Raw genomic sequence first — 18,058 nt, 5'->3', positions numbered from 1 at the left:
ACTGTTCATCTACAACAGAAGCCCGTTTGGAATTCAGTCAGCTGCAGCGATCTTCCAAAGAAACATGGAGAGCCTACTCAAGTTGGTACCACGCACGGTGGTTTTTCAGGACGACATGTTGGTCACGGGTCGGGACACCTACAAAACCTGGAGGAGGTCCTCCAGCGACTGGATCGCATAGGGCTGCGGCTGAAGAGGTCGAAATGCGTCTTCATGCGGAGTTTTTGGGGAGAAAGATCGCGGCGGACGGCATTCGGCCCAAAGATGCCAAGACAGAGGCTATCAGGAACGCGCCCAGGCCACAGAACGTCACAGAGCTGCGGTCGTTCCTGGGACTCTTCAACTATTTTGGTAACTTCCTACCGGGGTTAAGCACCCTCTTAGAGCCCCTACATGGTTTATTGCTTAAAGGTGAGAACTGGATATGGGAAAAAAAACAAGTAATTGCTTTTGAGAAAGCCAGAAACATTTTATGTTCCAACAAGCTGCTTGTATTGTATAACCCGTGTAAAAGACTCGTGCTAGCATGTGATGCGTCATCGTAAGGAGTCGGGCGTGTATTACAACAAGCTAACGTTGCGGGGAAGTTGCAACCTGTCGCCTTTGCTTCCAGGAGCTTGTTTAAGGCCGAGAGGGCCTACAGCATGATTGAGAAAGAGGCATTAGCGTGTGTGTTCGGGATAAAGAAAATGCATCAGTACCTGTTTAGCCTCAAATTTGGCTGGAAACCGATCACAAGCCCCTCATATCCCTCTTCGCTGAAAAACAAGGTGATAAATACCAATGCCTCATCCAGCATACAAAGGTGGGCATTCGCGCTATCAGCGTATAACTATACCATCCGCCACAGGCCAGGCACCGTGAACTGTGCGGATGCTCTCAGTCAGCTACCATTGCCAACCACTGGGATAGAAATGGCGCAGCCTGCAAACTTGTTGATGGTGGCGCAGCCCATAGACTTGTTGATGGTCATGGAAGCGTTTGAAAATGATAAATCACCTGTCATGGCCTGCCAGATTAGGACTTGGACCAGCCAAATCCTCTGCTGCCCCTAGTAAAAAACTGTGTACTGCATGGGAGCTGGGCCAGCAGTCCCGTTGAAATGCAAGAGCTAATCAAACTGTTCCAGCGGCGAAAGGACGAGCTGTCCATTCAAGCAGACTGCCTGTTGTGGGGTAACCACGTAGTGCTACCCAAAAAGGGCAGGGAGACATTCATCTCGGATCTCCACAGCACACACCCGGGTATAGTAATGATGAAAGCGATAGCCAGATCCCACATGTGGTGGCCCGGTATCGACTCTGACTTAGAGGCCTGTGTACAGCAATGCAGCATGTGTGCTCAGCTGAGCAACTCGCCCAAAGAGGCACCACTAAGTTTGTGGTCCTGGCCCTCCAGACCATGGTCGAAGATCCATGTCGACTATGTGGGCCTGTTTCTCGGTAAAATGTTCCTGGTGGTGGTGGATGCTTTTTCAAAATGGATTGAATGTGAAATAATGTCGGTAAGCACCGCCACCGCCACGATTGAAAGCCTGAGGGCTATGTTTGCCACCCACGGCCTACCCGACATACTGGTCAGTGACAATGAGCCATGTTTCACCAGTGTCTATTTTAAAGAATTCATGACCCGCAATGAGATCAAACATGTCACCTCGGTCCCGTTTAAACCAGCTTCCAATGGGCAGGCAGAGCGGGCAGTACAAATAATCAAACAGAGCCTCAAGTTCACTCCAAACCCGCCTGTCCCGAGTACTGCTCAGCTACCGCACGAGACCCCACTCGCTAACAGGGGTGCCCCCAACTGAGCTACTCATGAAAAGGACACTTAAAACCAGACTCTCGCTGGTTCACCCCAACCTGCATGATCAGGTAGAGAGCAGGCGGCAGCAACAAAATGTAAACTATGGTCGCGCCACTGTGTCGCGGGAAATTGATCTGAATGACCCTGTATATGGTGCTAAACTATGGACATGGTCCCAAGTGGATCGTGGGCACGGTGATAGCTGAAGAAGGGAGTAGGGTGTTTGTAGTCAAACTAGACAATGGACAAATTTGCACAAAACACCTGGACCAAACGAGGCTGCGGTTCACAGACTGCCCTGAACAACCCACAGCAGACCACGACATTTTTCAAGCCCACAACACACACCCAAAGGATCGACACCACGCCGGACCAGGAAATCGAACCCATCAGACCCAACAGCCCAGCAAGGCCAGGCTCACCCAGCAGCCCTGCAGGACCAACAACACGCCAGCCCAGCAAGGGCACAGCCAACACACCAGAACAGACATTTGTTCCGAGGCGGTGAACCAGGGAAAGAAAGGCCCCCGACAGCCTCACCTTGTAAATTGTTTTCACCTTGACTTTGGGGGAGGGGTGGGGAAGAGGGATGTTGTGTATCTGTAAAGCATGCACTCCCATGTTCCCAGCATCCCTTGGGAGCACTGTATATAAGCCGGCCCTAAGGCCTGTTACTCACTCTGGAGTGTCTAATAAAGACTGAGGTCACTGTTACTTTAACCTCCGTGTGCAGTCTCATCTGTGTTAGGAACACAACAGTATCCGTTCTAATTCCTGCACCTCTGCTCTCACACCTTCCCCTCCCTCTCAGAAACATGACAGGGTTCCCCTTGTCCTCACCTTTCACCCCACCAGCCTCCACATTCAAACGGATCATCCTCCGCCAATTCCATCACCTTCAGCGTGATCCCACCACCAATCACATCTTCCCCTCCCCTCTCAGCATTCCAAAGGGACCGCTCCCTCTGCAACACCCTGGTCCATTCCGCAGTCACCCCCAGCACCCCCTCCCCTCGGCACCTTCCTGTGCAAGCGCAGCAGATGCAATATCTGCCCTTTTACCTCCTCCCTTCCCACTGTCCAGGGCCCCAAATAGTCCTATTGGTGAAACAGCAATTTACTTGTACTTCTTTGGTGTGCAAAATCAAAGCACATTGTATTGGGGGTAATGTACTGGCGTGGATAGAGAATTGGTTGGCAGGCAGGAAGCAAAGAGTCGGGATAAACGGGTCTTTTTCGGAATGGGAGGCAGTGACTAGTGGAGTGCCGCAGGGCTCAGTGCTGGGACCCCAGCTCTTTACAATATACATTAATGATTTAGATAAAGGAATTGAATGTAATATCCCCAAGTTTGCAGATGGCACTAAACTGGGTGGTGGTGTGAGCTGTGAGGAGGATGCTAAGAGGCTGCAGGGTGATTCGGGCAAATTAGGTGGGTGAGCAATTGCATGGCAGATGCAGTATAATGTGGATAAATGTGAGGTTATCCACTTTGGAAGCAATAACACGAAGGCAAAATATTATCTGAATGGCGGCAGATTAGAAAAGGTGAGGTGCGACGAGACCTGGGTGTCATGGTTCATCAGTCATTGAAAGTTGACAGCAGGCGGTGAAGGCGGCAAATGGCATGTTGGCCTTCATAGCTAGGGGATTTGAGTATAGGAGCAGGGAGGTCTTACTGCAATTGTACAGGGCCTTGGTGAGGCCTCCCCTGGAATAGTGTGTTCAGTTTTGGTCTCCTAATCTGAGGAAGGACGTTCTTGCTATTGAGGGAGTGCAGCGAAGGTTCACCAGACTGATTCCAGGGATGGCTAGAATGGCATATAAGAGACGAGACTGGATCAACTGGGCCTTTATACACTGGAGTTTAGAAGGATGAGAGGGGATCTCATAGAAACGTATAAGATTTGACGGGACGGAACAGGTTAGATGCAGGAAGAATGTTCCCGATGTTGGGGAAGTCCAGAACCAGAGAACACAATCTTAGGATAAGGGGTAGGCCACTTAGGACTGAGATGAGGAGAAACTTATTCACTCAGAGTTGTTAATCTGTGGAATTTCCTGCCGCAGAAAGTTGTTGATGCCAGTTCGTTGGATATATTCAAGAGGGAGTTAGATATGACCCTTACGGCTAAAGAGATCGAGGGGTATGGAGAGAAAGCGGGAAAGGGGTACTGAGGTGAATGATCAGCCAGGATCTTATTGACTGGTGGTGCAGGCTCGAAGGGCCGAATGGCCTACTCCTGCACCTATTTTCTATGTTGCTATGTTTCAAGTTAGTATACTGTATTCGCTGCTGACGATTGGGGAGACTAAACGTAGATTGGGTGAGTGCTTTGCAGAACACCTCCGTTCAGTCCGCAAGTGTGGCCCTGAGCTTCCTGTCACCTGTCACTTTAATTCTCCACTCCATTCCCACTCTGACCTTTCCGTCCTCGGTCTCCTACACTGTTCCAACGAAGCGCAACACAAGCTCGAGGAACAGCACCTCATCTTTCCTTTAGGCACTTTACAACCTTCTGGACTCGACATCGAATTCAACAATTTCAGGGCGTAACCGCTGCCAATCATTGGCTCCCTTTCACCGCCACCCCCCGCCACCCCCCCCCCCCCCCCCCACACCCACCCCCGAGCCTGTTTCTTTCTTTCTTCTTTTCTCCTTGTCTCTAATGGCAGCTGGTCATTATCCTGCCATTCACACCCTATCCTGACTAATGTTTTTCTAACTCCTGGCATTATCATTTGAATTTGGGCCATCATCCCTTTGGTCACTTTAATCTCTCCTGTCTTCCACCCTATCACAGACCTTCCCTTTTTTCTTTCTTCCCCCCCGCCCAGCCGCCTCCCCCCGCCCTTTCAGTGCTTGTTAAGAATCTGCTCTTTCTGAACATTTGCCAGTTCTGATGAAGGGTCATCGACCCGAAATGTTAACACTGCTTTCTCTTCACAGATGCTGCCTGACCTGCTGAAATTTCCAGAATTTTCTGTTTTTATTCCAAATTCCAGCATCCGCAGTATTTTGCTTTTGCGCAAGAATCTGTCGATCTCAACCTTGAATATATTCAATGACTCACCTTCCACAGCTCTCTGGGGTAGAGAATTCCAAAGATTCACGACCTTCTGAGAATAAACTCCTCTTCATCTCCATCTTAAATGGGCGACCCCTTATTCTGAAACCATGCCCCCTAGTTCTAGATTACCCCACGAGGGGCAACATCCTCTCAGCATCTACCCTGTCAAGCCCCCTCAGAATGTTATATGTTTCAACAAGATCACCTCATTCTTCTAAACTCCAACAAGCCCAACCTGCTCAACCTTTCCTCATAGGACAACCCCTTCATCTCAGAAATCAACCTAGTGAACCTTCTCTGAACTGCCTCCAATGCAAGTATATATTTCCTTAAATAAGACCACCAAAACTGCACGCAGTACTCTTGGTGTGGTCTCACCAACACCCTGTACAGTTTTTATGATTTTCTAAATGTCCTGCTACTGCTTCCTTAATAATGGATTCCAGCATTTTCCCAATGTTAGATGTCAGGTTAACTGGCCTTTAGTGTCTCCCTCCTTTCTTGAATAGGGACTTTACATTTGCGGTTTTCCAATCCGCTGGGACTTTTCCAGAATCTAGGAAATTTTGGAAGATTACAACCAATGCATCCACTATCTCTGCAGCCACTTTTTTTTTTAAGACCCTGGGATTCAGGCCATCAGGTCTCGGGGACTCGTTGGCCTTTACTCCCATTAGTTTGCCAAGTACTTTTTTCCCTAGTGATAATGATTACTTTAACTTCATCCCCACCTTTTGCCCCCTGATTTTCTGCTATTATTGGGATGCTTTTAGTGTCTTCTACCATGAAGACAGATACAAAAGTGTGCCATTTCCGCTTCTCAGTATTAATTCCCCAGTCTCATCCTCTAAGGGACCAACATTTACTCTAGCTACTCTCTTCCTTTTTATTTACTTGTAGAAGCTCTTAAGTGTCTGTTTTTATATTTCGTGCTAGATTACTCACTCTATTTTCTCCCTCTATTTTTTTTTAAGTCATCCTTTGATTTCTAAAATGTTCCCAATCTTCTAGCCTACCACTAATCTTCGCAATATTGTATGCCTTTTCTTTCAATTTCCTTAGTGAGCCACGGATGGTTCATTCTTCTTGTAGAGTTTTTCTTTCTCAAAGGAATATAGATTTGTTGAGAATTATGAAATATCTCCTGGTTATCTACCGTCTGACCTTTTAATCTATTTTTCCAGTGCACTTTAGTCAACTCTGTCTTCATACCTTTGTAATTGCCTTTATTTAGGTTTAAGATACTAGTTTCAGATCCAAGTTTCTCACCCTCAAACTGAATGTGAAATTCTATCATGTTATGATCACTCTTCCCTAGAGAATCCTTAACTATGAGATAATTAATTACTCCTGTCTCATTACACATGACGAGATCTAAAATAGCCCGTTTCCTGGTTGGTTCCACTACATATTGTTCTAAGAAACTGTCCCGAATACACTCTATGAACTCATCCTCAAAGCTACCATTGCCAATTTGATTTGTCCAATCAATATGAAGATTAAAGTCGCCCACAATTATTGCAGTACCTCTCTTACAAGCCCTCATTATTTCTTGATTTATACTCTGTCCTGCAGTGTAGCTACTGTTCGGGGGCCTGTAGACTACTCGCACCAGTGACTTCTTTCTTGCTATTTCTTATCTCTACCCAAACTGATTCCACATCTTGATCTTCTGAGCCAAGATCATTTCTCACTACTGTATTGATCTCATCCTGTATTAACAGAGCTACCCCACCTCCTTTTCCTTTCTGCCTATCCTTCCGAAATGTCAAGTACCCATGAATATTCAGTTCCCAGCCTTAGTCACCTTGCAACCACGTCTCTGTAATGGCCATCGGACCATACCCATTTATTTCTATTTTGCCATCAATTCACCGATCTTGTTACAAATGTTGCATGCATTCAGCCTTTAATTGTCATTTTACCATTACCAATTTTCCCTACTCTGACCCTATTTGCTGGTGCACTTATGTTTGTACGCTCCTTCCTGTCACACTCCGATTACCATTACCCATATCGCGACCCTTGTCCTTGTCCTTTCTCTTTAACTTTCTAAATTTCCCCTCACCTGACCCCTCCCCCATTTTTTAGTTTGAAGCCCTATGTATGTATGGCTGGAAAACAATAGCCTATCAAAAAGTCTGTGCTATTTCAGCCTATGCTTTTTTTCTTTAAGTGAGCCTTTTGTTTCAACCCCGTGCGTACTGTGTCCAGCAAGACAGAATCTAATAAACTAATCCATCATGGAAAATTCTGTCACAGCTACTCTGCTGCAATTTCAACTCCACATGCATATATGGCAAAAAGCACCTGACCACACGGGTCACAGTTTATCTTTTCTACAAATAACCTATTTGCTTTTGTTCTCGTTGCACGTCAGCCGTGGCTCAGTGGTAGCACTTTCGTCTCTGAGTTAGAAGGTCATAGGTTCAAGCCAAAAACTTGAGCACATAATCTAGGCTGACACTTCAGTGCAGTACTGAGGGAGCTGCACGATCGGAGGTGCCATTTTTCTGATGAGATGTTAAATCAAGGCCCTGTCTGCCCTCTCAGGTAGACATAAAAGATCCCGTGGCACTATTTGAAGAGGAGCAGGGGAATTCTCCCAGCGTCCTGGCCAATATTTATCCTTCAACCAACATGAGTAAAAACACACTATCTGGTCATTGTCACATTGCTGTTTGTGGGACCATGCTTTGCACAAATTGGTTGTTATGTTTCCTGCATTACAATAGTGACTACACTTCAAAAAAAGTACTTCATTGGCTGTAAAGTGCTTTGGGACGTCCTGAGGTCGGAAAAGGCGCTATATAAATTCAAGCTCTTTAGATTTCCTTTATAAAGTTTTGCTGAGATTTCTCGAGAGATTAAACTGAGGAAAGCTTTATCTAACATTACAAAGGGCTATATTCAAGCAGGGACGACTGCATTCGTCACAAGGTCACTGTTAACAATGATGACTATTTACGCGACACTCAGATTCCAAAGCATCTTACTCTGCCAACACAGAGTTCATACACCAGCAGCAATGACAAAGAAGTGACACATCAGGAACACTGAGACCCAGCTGTCTTTACCACAAGGGAGTTTCTGTTATTTTAACCCACTGCATTACACCGAAGAAAATCTTTTGTGTTGCAAGTACCTTTAACTGAAAGACTGCCTAATGTGCACATTTTAAATTGGAATTAGATTTTTTCAAAATTAGTAAATATATGCATACTTGGGATACTCCAACGGCTCAATAACGTTTCATTTTGTACAGATCTCCCGAGTACGGGGTACAATTGAACTAAAAAGTAGTAGTGCCTCATTTTGCTCCACAGAAGCTTGCACCAAATCTCTCAAGGGAAATCCAAGTGCAGCATGAGCCAGAAAACCTGCCACAACAGGAAGGAACAGGGACGTACTGGAAGCACAAAAGCATGGCCACTGCCTGCAGCCCATTTGAGGTGATCTTTCTGTACCACAGCTGAAGATTACCTGCATCTCATGTTATACCATGAGACGATGGAGTTGAGTCCGTCCTCCGAAAATGGGTCAATTACAACAGTTGGGTTGGTTGCTGCAGGTTTTCTGGCTCATGCTGACTTCTCACTCACTGCCACCATAGAGTATCGTCACCACAAAGTAAAAGCCAGCTCTTTTTTGGACAGCCACCTGGGGCTTTAGGTCAGGTAATCCTCTCATTTACTGTGGCCAATAGGAGCCAAATCAACAAACACCTCAAAAAAGCAGATACAGCCAACCAACAAAGATTACATCTTTTAGAGAAATTGACTCAACGGCGCACTAGAAATATACTAAGCAAGTGCAATATAGTGAACTTGCGGTAGCCTTGGCTCAGAGGTAGGGCTCTCGCCTCGGAGTCAGGAGGTTGGGGGTTCAAGCTCCATTCCAGAAATTAACACAATATAGGCTGATACTTTAGAGCAGTACTGAGGGAGCGATGCTAAAGATGCCGTTTTTCAGATGAGATGTTAAAAGCGAGGCCCTGTCTGCCCTCTTAAGCGAAGGCAAAACATCCCATGGCACTATTTAAAGAAGAGCAGGAGAATTCTCGACCACTACCACAAAAAAGAAAACAGATCAACGAGTCATGCGCCTCATTGCTATTTGTGGGCAAACTGGCTGCGATGTTTGCCTATAAAAACAAGTGACTATTCTTGAAAATGATGTAAACATTTTAGAATATCCTGAGGACGTGCAACGCGCTATATAAATGCAATGTAATTCCTTTTGTTAGTTTATTTTTGTTATGAAGGTTAGTATACACACTATACAACTCCAATTCATAAATTATCTCCAACTTCCAGGCATTAAACTCCTTTAAAGGGCATGTGATCAGTGCCCAATTATTTTCCCGGTGAGACACTCAACTCAGTGTGGCATTATAGAAACATAGAAAATAGGTGCAGGAGTAGGCCATTCAGCCCTTCTAGCCTGCACCGCCATTCAATGAGTTCATGGCTGAACATGCACTTCAGTACCCGCTTCCTGCTTTCTCGCCATACCCCTTGATCCCCCGAGTAGTAAGGACTTCATCTAACTCCCTTTTGAATATATTTAGTGATTTATGTATAAATCCAATCAATAAATGAAATCTGCAGTCACAAATGTATCCTGTCAGCATTCCCAGCATATTTTTATTGCAATGCCTAACAAAGTTCCCTAGCTGTTTCCTGCTCCTGTATCCGATCCACAGTCTGCATCTCCGATGACAGCAAACCAAGCATTGGTATGTGGACTTACAAGACTGAGGTTCCCCATAGATTAGCAAATGGATAACAAAGATGGCGCAAGTGTTTTATCAGTAAATGCACAACTGTCGTTGGTCCGTGAGAAACACTACTACCCATCTCATGGTAGATAAATTATTTTTAAGCCACATTCAATAGTTTTCTGAACAATATGCAACTGTGCACAGGACATACCTCTCATGGAGTCCTGTTGCCATTGGATCCCCTCTGAGTGGAGAGTTATCCATTTTTTCACCACCAGCACCTCCTCTGTTAAAATAGGAAAAAGAAAGGCGTTAGACCTGGAACTCCATTTATTCTTCCAAGCTGTGGCTTAAACACCGTGCACATGAGCCATCTTTAGTGGCACTGGGTCTACATTAACGTACATTCAAAAGGCACTGTTACTTGGTTGGAAAATGTGGACCCATACCACCAACAAGACAATAATAATGTGCCTGTTTTGTTGGAATTCAGAGGCAGAATCAAGTCCGAGTTATGTGGAAATGCACAGAAGTACACAAGCTTCGAAACAGCCGCTGCGACAATTGAGTTGCTATACAGGTGTGACCAACCTTTATAAGGTCAAGAGCTGACAAACAAATTATATACCGATTAATAGCCACAAATTTTAACTGTAGTATGCTATTCACCAATATTCGCACTGCATCTGCAGGGAAATTTTGAAACCTGATCCATCAAGGTGATTTCTCACATGCTATGCTTCCAATTTGAAATCTAGAATGTGCTTTCTCATTCTCACTTGCTCCCTTTCATTTCAGATTTCACCCCATTCGCTTAGGTTGCCGAACACTCAATCTCTTTTTATCTTATTTTTTCCATTCGCTTTCTCTTATTCCCACTCTGATTCCCTCTTTCAGTCCTCCTCTGCCCCACTTCTTCCTCTCTGTCGCTTTTCCTCTTATGCACGGTCATTGATACTGACTCTTGTTCTCGAACCTGAGCTGAGGCTCCACTGCAGTCAAAACCATCTCTTTGGGTGCAGGGGTCGACAAGTGTTTGTGGCCTCGCTCCCCATTTGCTACTTTGATGGCTTTAAACCTCTTTGGTTGTTCAATAGCTGAGCACACAGCAGGTGCCTCCTTTCCAGGCTAATATTGATCATTCACCAATGAATCCACAAACAAACAAGTTTTTCTTCAGGCTGGTCCATTCCAGAATGATTGCTCGATAAGAATCTGTGGGGACTCACTTCTGTTTCTGGTTCATCACAAGACAAATATGGACGAGGAAGGCCACTCAGCCCATCTTAGCTCAGCATCCAGAAAGACCTATTCTTCCCCCTCCCCCAATCACAGCATTTAATAATTTTGCAAAATATGGGTTATTTTTACCTCTACTACTCTACATGGAAGTCCCATTCGATGCGTTAATCATTTTTTGTGAAGAACTCAGACATCAGTCTTAAATTTGCCTGTAACTGATTTGGACCCATGCCTCCTTATCTTACTCTCACTTGAAGGATTCACCTTTTCTATACTGTTCATCATCACATATATCTCTATAAGATCACGTCTCAGTCATCTTCTTTCAAATCTGAGAAGACAATGGGGTTTATTTTTGTCTTCATCACCTGGTCAAATGCACCTCCTCTATCCTTCAGACAATTTCTTATCCATTCAGAAATCTTAGAATCGGAGCAACTTACAGCACTAAAGGAAGCCATTTGGCCCGTCGTGCTTGTGTTGGATCTTTGAAAGAGCAGTCAAGCTAAGTCCCACAGTCCCACTGTTTGCCTGTAACCCTGCATGTTCCTCATCCACAAGTATCTATCCAACTCCCTTTGAAAGTTATTTATGGAGCATTCCAGATCCTGACAACTGAGTGAAAACATTTCTCTTCATGTCCCCTCTAGAACTTTTGACAATGATTTTAAATCTATGACCTCTGGTTACTGACCCATTCACCAGAAAGAACAGCCTCTCTCAATCTACTCTGTCAAAACATCTCATTTTGAAAACCTCTTAACCTTTTCTGTTCCAAGGATAGCAGTCCTAATCTTTCCAACCACACAACCCTGGTGGCATCCTTTCCTGAAGTGTGGTGCCCGGAATTGTCCACAATACTCCAGCTGAGGCCTAACCAGTGAAGTATAAAGTTCTAGTGTGACTCTCTGCTTTTATATTCTATGCTTCTATTTATAAACCCAAGTAACCCATATGCTTTTTTAACCATCTTATCAACTTGCCCTGCCACCTTTAAACCTTTGTGTATATGCACACCAGGGTCTCTCTGCTCATCTACACTTTTCCAAATTATGCCATTTACTGTCTTTCCATATTAATCCTCCCAAAGAGCATCAATTCACACTTCTCCATACTGAACTCCATCTGCCATGTTTTTGCCCATTTCACCATCCTGTTTATGTCATCCTGAAGTCTACTACTATCCTCATCACTTTCTATTACAGTGCAAAGTTTTGTATCATCTGCAAACTTTATAATGCTGCTCCCTACACCCGAGTCTAGGCTATTTATAAATTTCAAGAGGAATGAACCGAAAACAGATCCTTGGGGAACATCACTGCAAACCACCTCCCAGTCTGAAAAACATCCACCCGCCACCCATTGCTTCCTGTCACTGAGCCAATTCTGTATTCATACCGTCAGTCCCCCTTTAATTCCATGGACTTATCCTAAATTGCTACCACTTTCAGTTTAATTGGTAGCCTTTTGAACAGAACATTGTCAAGTGCTTTTTGAAAGTCATGCCATGGATGGTGTCTGCTTGAGATGTCACTTGCTCAAACAATAAACAAAAGCTTCAACTATTGAAAACATTTGGAACTTTACGTGCGAGTGCTGCTTTCATATCTGCACAGATGACACCCAGCTCGACTTCTCTGCCACCTCTCCCCACCACTTGACTGCCTCCATGCTGTCAGACTGCTTGTCCAACAACAGCTGGATGAGTTAAACCCCCTCAACATCAGGAAGACGCAAGCCGGCATCTTCAGCCTCTGCTATAAACTCCATTGCTGCAGATTCTATCGCTGTACTAGAACTTGGTGTTCTGTACAACCCTGAGCAGGGGATTTAAACCCTGTATCCTGTCCATCATTAAGACCACTTAATTCCACCTCTGCAACATCACACCTACCTTAGTCCAACCACCGCTGAAATCTTTATACATGCCTTTGACACCTCTAGACTCAGCCATTCCAACCCTTTCCCTACAGACCTCCCATCCTCCATAATCTCCACATATTCAGTCCTGCACTAAGTCCTGCTCGCCAGACACACCTGTCCTTGTTGACCTATATTGGCTTCTATACCCCAACATATAAAATTTAAAATCCTTGCCCTTGTCTTCAAATCACTGCAATGCCTCGCCCCACTCCACAGTTCTATACACTTGCCAAACACTCCATTCTTCTGACTCAACCCCCCAGCCCCTTTATCCCATCACTGGCGGTACATTCTTTAGCCATCTTAGTTTCACTCTCCAGTGCTGCCTCCATGATCGGATCAGCCATAATCGTATTAAATGGCAGAGCAGGCTCGAGAGCCTACTCCAGCTCCTATTTCTTATGTTCTTGTGTAAACCTCGCCACTTCTCGATTTTTAAAAATCATCTCAAACCCCAGTTTTTCAATCAAAGCCATGAGTCACCCCTTCAAATTTCACCTTTGTTGGTTTAATGTGTTTTCGTATGCCTATTTGCACAGCACCAAGAGAAGTTTCTTTACATTCAAGAAATCATTTAAATGCAAATTGTTGCTCATTAAAAATTCACTCCTTCACTACCTGTCTCTCTAATTTTCTCTATGACTATCTTGCTCCCTCTTTTATTCTCTTGGACTATAATTCCCTTGTCTGTTTGTTTCAGTAATTTCCTCAAATAATTTGGCCTGCCCGTTACAAATCCATGTTAATTAGAAATACCCAAGTGTTGACCAACGTCCTTATCATGGTCCTTGGTTTGGGTCCACATATATGCTGACAACATCCAACTCTACTTCACCACCACCTCTTTCAATCCTGCCACTGACAATGATTTATTGTGGTGTATGTCCGACAGAGCACAAACTTCCTAAAACTAAACATCGTCTTTGGTCCTTGCCACAAATTCCATTCTCAACCTTCTCCCCGGCCACCGTCTGAGGCTAAACCAGGCCATTTGCAATCTTGGCCTCCTATTTGACCCCGAGATGAACGCCCGACCTCAAATCCTCCTCATCATGAAGACAGCCTAATTTCATCTCCACAACATTGTGCTTCTCTGCCCCTGTCTCAGCTCATCTGCTGCTGAAACCCTTATCATTGCCTTTGTTACCTCTAGACTTGACTATTCCAAAACTCTGCTGGCCAGCCTCCCATGTCCCACCCTTCATAAAACTTGAGCTGCCCAAAACTCTGCTGCCGATCCTAACTCGCACTAAGCCTTGGTCACCCATCACCTCTGTTCTCGCTGACCTATATTGGCACCCGGTCCAGCAAAACCGCGATTAAAAATTTTCATCCGTGTTATAAAATCCCTCCGTGGTCTCGCTCGTCCCTCCTTATTTCTGTAACTTCCTCCAGCCCTCCAACCCTCCGGGAACTCTGCGCTCCTCCAATTCTGGCGCATCCCTGATTTTAATTGCTCCACCATTGCCAGCTGTGCCTTCAGCTGCCTGGGCCTTAAGCTCTGGAATTTCCTCCCGAAACCTCTCTGCTTCTCTCTCCACCTCTTAAGACGCTCCCTAAAACCTACCTTTGTCCTAAAATCTCCTTATGTGGCTCGGTGTCACATTGTGTTTGACAACATTCCTGTGTAGCACCTTGGGAGGTTTCACTACATTAAAGGTGTTATATAAATTGTTGTTGTTACTGATGAAGTGGCACAAGTATTAACGGAACTTTCCAAAATTATTTTAGAAACAGGAATTGTACCGAATGACTGGTGGGTGGGACAGGTAAAATACAGAACAGTTCGTCTGATGCCAAAAGTAGGAAAACAGCAACGACTTGCATTTATACAGCGCCTTTAACATACTAAAACGTCCCGTGGCACCTCACAGGAGTGTAATCAAACAAAATTTAACACCAAGCCACATAAGGAAATTTAGCACGGGTAAGTCAGCGAGCACAGGACTGATGGGTGAACGGGACTTGGTGCAAGTTGTGATACGGGCAGCATAGCTTTGGATGAGCTCAAGTTTATGGAGACAAGAAGGTGGAAGGCCAGGCAGGAGTGCTTTGGAATATTCCAGTCTAGAGGTAACAAAGGCACGGATGAGGGTCTCTGCAATACATGAACTGAGGCAGGTGTGGAGACTGGCGATGTTACGGAGATGGAAATAGACAGTCTTGGTGATGGTGCAGATGTGTGATCAGGGTCTTCTCAGGGTCAAATAGGACAGCAAGTTTGTGAATTGCCTGGTTCTGCCTCAGCCAGTGACCAGGGAGAGGTTTGGGAATGGCGTTTTTGATGGGAACCAAAGACAATACAATAACCTCCTTCAATATTCTGGAGATTGGTGACTTATCTGCTTTTAAGTCCAAGAACCCCTTTAATACAGCCTTTTTAATTTTTATAGGCATCTAGTAATGATTGTTTCAGGTCCACCACATGTACTCTTTCAGTCTTTGTTCACTTCTCTGTAAATACCAAGGTGAAATACTAATTCAGTATCTCTGCCATTCCTTTCTCATCTAATACAATTTACAGATTAGTTTACTGATGCCAATTTTTTACTCATCTAAATGCATTGCGTGAATGTCCGAATCCCAAAACACAATGAAAGAACCTGTAGACAGTATGCATATATTAAATGCTTTAATGCATTTTAAGTTAGAAAAGTGGGCAGGCAGCCAATTCAAGTGTAAAACACTGCCACGGTTCAATACAAACACTATTTTACAAATTAATAAATTCTTGATTTAAGCACCATTCCTCAGTTTATTGCTAAAGTAGAAAGTAATTCTATATGTAAAGAAATGATGTTTTTCTCCACCAATTTCGCTGCTTTTGTTCTTCAACAATTTAGACAATAGCATGTTTATACATATATGTGCCTGCTGTGTATGTGTATCTTGTTTTATAATTTCTGCACTTAAGCTCAGAAGGGAAGTGAAAAAGCAAATAAAAGGGGCAAAGAGAGAGTATGAGAATAGAATGGCAGCTAACATAAAGGGGAACCCCAAATTCTTCTGTAGGCATATAAACGGATAGTAAGAGGAGGGGTGGGGCCGATTGGGACCAAAATGAAGACCTACGCAAGGAAGCAGAAGTACTATGAGTACTTTGCATCTGTCTTTACCAAGGAAGAAGATGCTGCCAAATCAGGATCAGTTCCTATGAATTGGAAGGTAGCTAATGTAACACTACTGTTTAAAAAAGGAGGGAGAGAGAAAACGGGTAATTATAGACCAGTTAGCCTGACATCAGTAGTGGGGAAAATGTTGGAATCGATTATTAAAGATGAAATAGCAGCGCATTTGGAAAGCAGTGATAGGATCGGTCCAGATCAGCATGAATTTATGAAAGGGAAATCATACTTGACAAATCTTCTAGAATTTTTTGAGGATGTAACTAGTAGAGTGGGCAACGGAGAACCAGTGGATGTGGTGTATTTGGACTTTCAAAAGGCTTTTGACAAGGTCCCACACAAGAGATTGGTGTGCAAAATCAAAGCACATGGTATTGGGGGTAATGTATTGACGTGGATAGAGAACTGGTTGGCAGACAGGAAGCAGAGAGTCGGGAAATGGGTCCTTTTCAGAATGGCAGGCAGTGACTGGTGGAGTGCCGCAGGGCTCAGTTACAATATACATTAATGATTTGGATGAAGGAATTAAGTGTAATATCTCCAAGTTTGCAGATGACACTAAACTGGGTAGCGGTGTGAGCTGTGAGGAGGATGCTAAGAGGCTGCAGGGTGACTTGGACAGGTTAGGTGAGTGGGCAAACGCATGGCAGATGCAGTATAATGTGGATAAATGTGAGGTTATCCACTTTGGGGTCAAAAACACGAAGGCAGAATATTATCTGAATGGCGGCAGATTAGGAAATGTGGAGGTGCAACAAGACCTGGGTGTCATGGTTCATCAGTCATTGAAAGTTGGCATGCAGGTACAGCAGGCGATGAAGGAGGCAAATGGTATGTTGGCCTTCATAGCTAGGGGATTTGAGTATAGGAGCAGGGAGGTCTTACTGAAGTTGTACAGGGCCTTGGTGAGGCCTCACCTGGAATATTGTGTTGAGTTTTGATCTCCTAACTGAGGAAGAACGTTCTTGCTATTGAGGAAATGCAACAAAGGTTCACCAGACTGATTCCCGGGATGGTGGGACTGACATATGAGGAAGAGACTGGATCAACTGGGCCTTTATACACTGGAGTTTAGAAGGATGAGAGGGGATCTTATAGAAACATATAAGATTCTGACAGGACTGGACAGGTTAGATGCAGGAAGAATGTTCCCGATGTTGGGGAAGTCCAGAACCGGGGAGACAGTCTTAGGATAAGGGGTAGGCCATTTAGGACTGAGATGAGCAGAAACTTCTTCACTCGGAGAGTTTTAAACCTGTGGAAGTCCCTACCGCAGAGAATTATTGATGCCAGTTCATTGGATATATTCAAGAGGGAGTTAGATATGGCCCTTACGGCTAAAGGGATCAAGGGGTATGGAGAGAAAGCAGGAAAGGGGTACTGAGGGAATGATCAGCCATGATCTTATTGAATGATGGTGCAGGCTCGAAAGGCCGAATGGCCTACTCCTACACCTATTTTCTATGTTTCTATGTTTCTATGCCATAATGAAAGAGGTAGTTGAGATATTGAATGGGATTAAAAAATGATATGGAGGTACCAGAAAGGCTGGCTCTATTTAAAGTAGATAATAAGTCACCAGATGGGATGCATCCTAGGATGCTGAGAGAAATAAAGTGGAAATTGCGGATACACTGGTCATAATCTTCCAATCCTCCTTGGATACGGGAGTGGTGCCAGAGGACTGGAGAACTGCAAATGTTATACTCTTTTCTAAACAAAAGTGCAAGGATAAACCCAGCAACTACAGGCCAGTCAGTTTAACCTTGGTAGTGGGAAAGCTTTTAGAAACAATAATTAGGGACAAAATTGTCAGTTAGACAAGTGTGGATTAATTAAGGAAAGCCAGCATGGATTTGTTAAAGACAAATCATGTTTAACGAACTTGATTGAGTTTTTTTAATGTGGTAACAGAGAGGGTTGGAGGGCAATGTGGTTGATGTGGTGTTCATGGACTTCCAAAAGGCGTTTGATAAAGTGCCACATAATAGGCTTGCCAGCAAAGTTGAAGCCCATGAAATAAAAGGGACAGTGGCAGCATGAATCCAAAATTGACTAAATGACAGTAAACAGAGAGTAGTGGTAAACGGTTGTTTTTCAGACTGAAGGAAGGTATACAGTGGTGTTTTCACCAGGGATCGGTACTAGGACCACTGCTTTTCTTGATATAT

At 44.4% G+C, this 18,058-nt stretch overlaps 1 protein-coding gene across 4 annotated transcripts in view; it reads right to left on the bottom strand.

Annotated features, from left to right (window-relative positions):
- The window catches only part of klhl13 (kelch-like family member 13), a 333,304-nt gene that overhangs the window by 214,232 nt on the left and 101,014 nt on the right, over nt 1-18,058 (bottom strand). For all 4 annotated transcript variants that reach the window (XM_070883162.1, XM_070883163.1, XM_070883164.1 and 1 more), the window contains exon 2: nt 9,809-9,883. In XM_070883162.1, the coding sequence (XP_070739263.1) occupies nt 9,809-9,861 (53 nt within the window). In that variant the 5' untranslated portion in view covers nt 9,862-9,883. The remainder of the gene's footprint in view (nt 1-9,808; nt 9,884-18,058) is intronic.

Source organism: Pristiophorus japonicus, chromosome 6, assembly GCF_044704955.1.
Source record: "Pristiophorus japonicus isolate sPriJap1 chromosome 6, sPriJap1.hap1, whole genome shotgun sequence".
Classification (NCBI taxonomy): domain Eukaryota; kingdom Metazoa; phylum Chordata; class Chondrichthyes; family Pristiophoridae; genus Pristiophorus; species Pristiophorus japonicus.
This window is presented reverse-complemented; position numbering and strand designations above follow the sequence as displayed.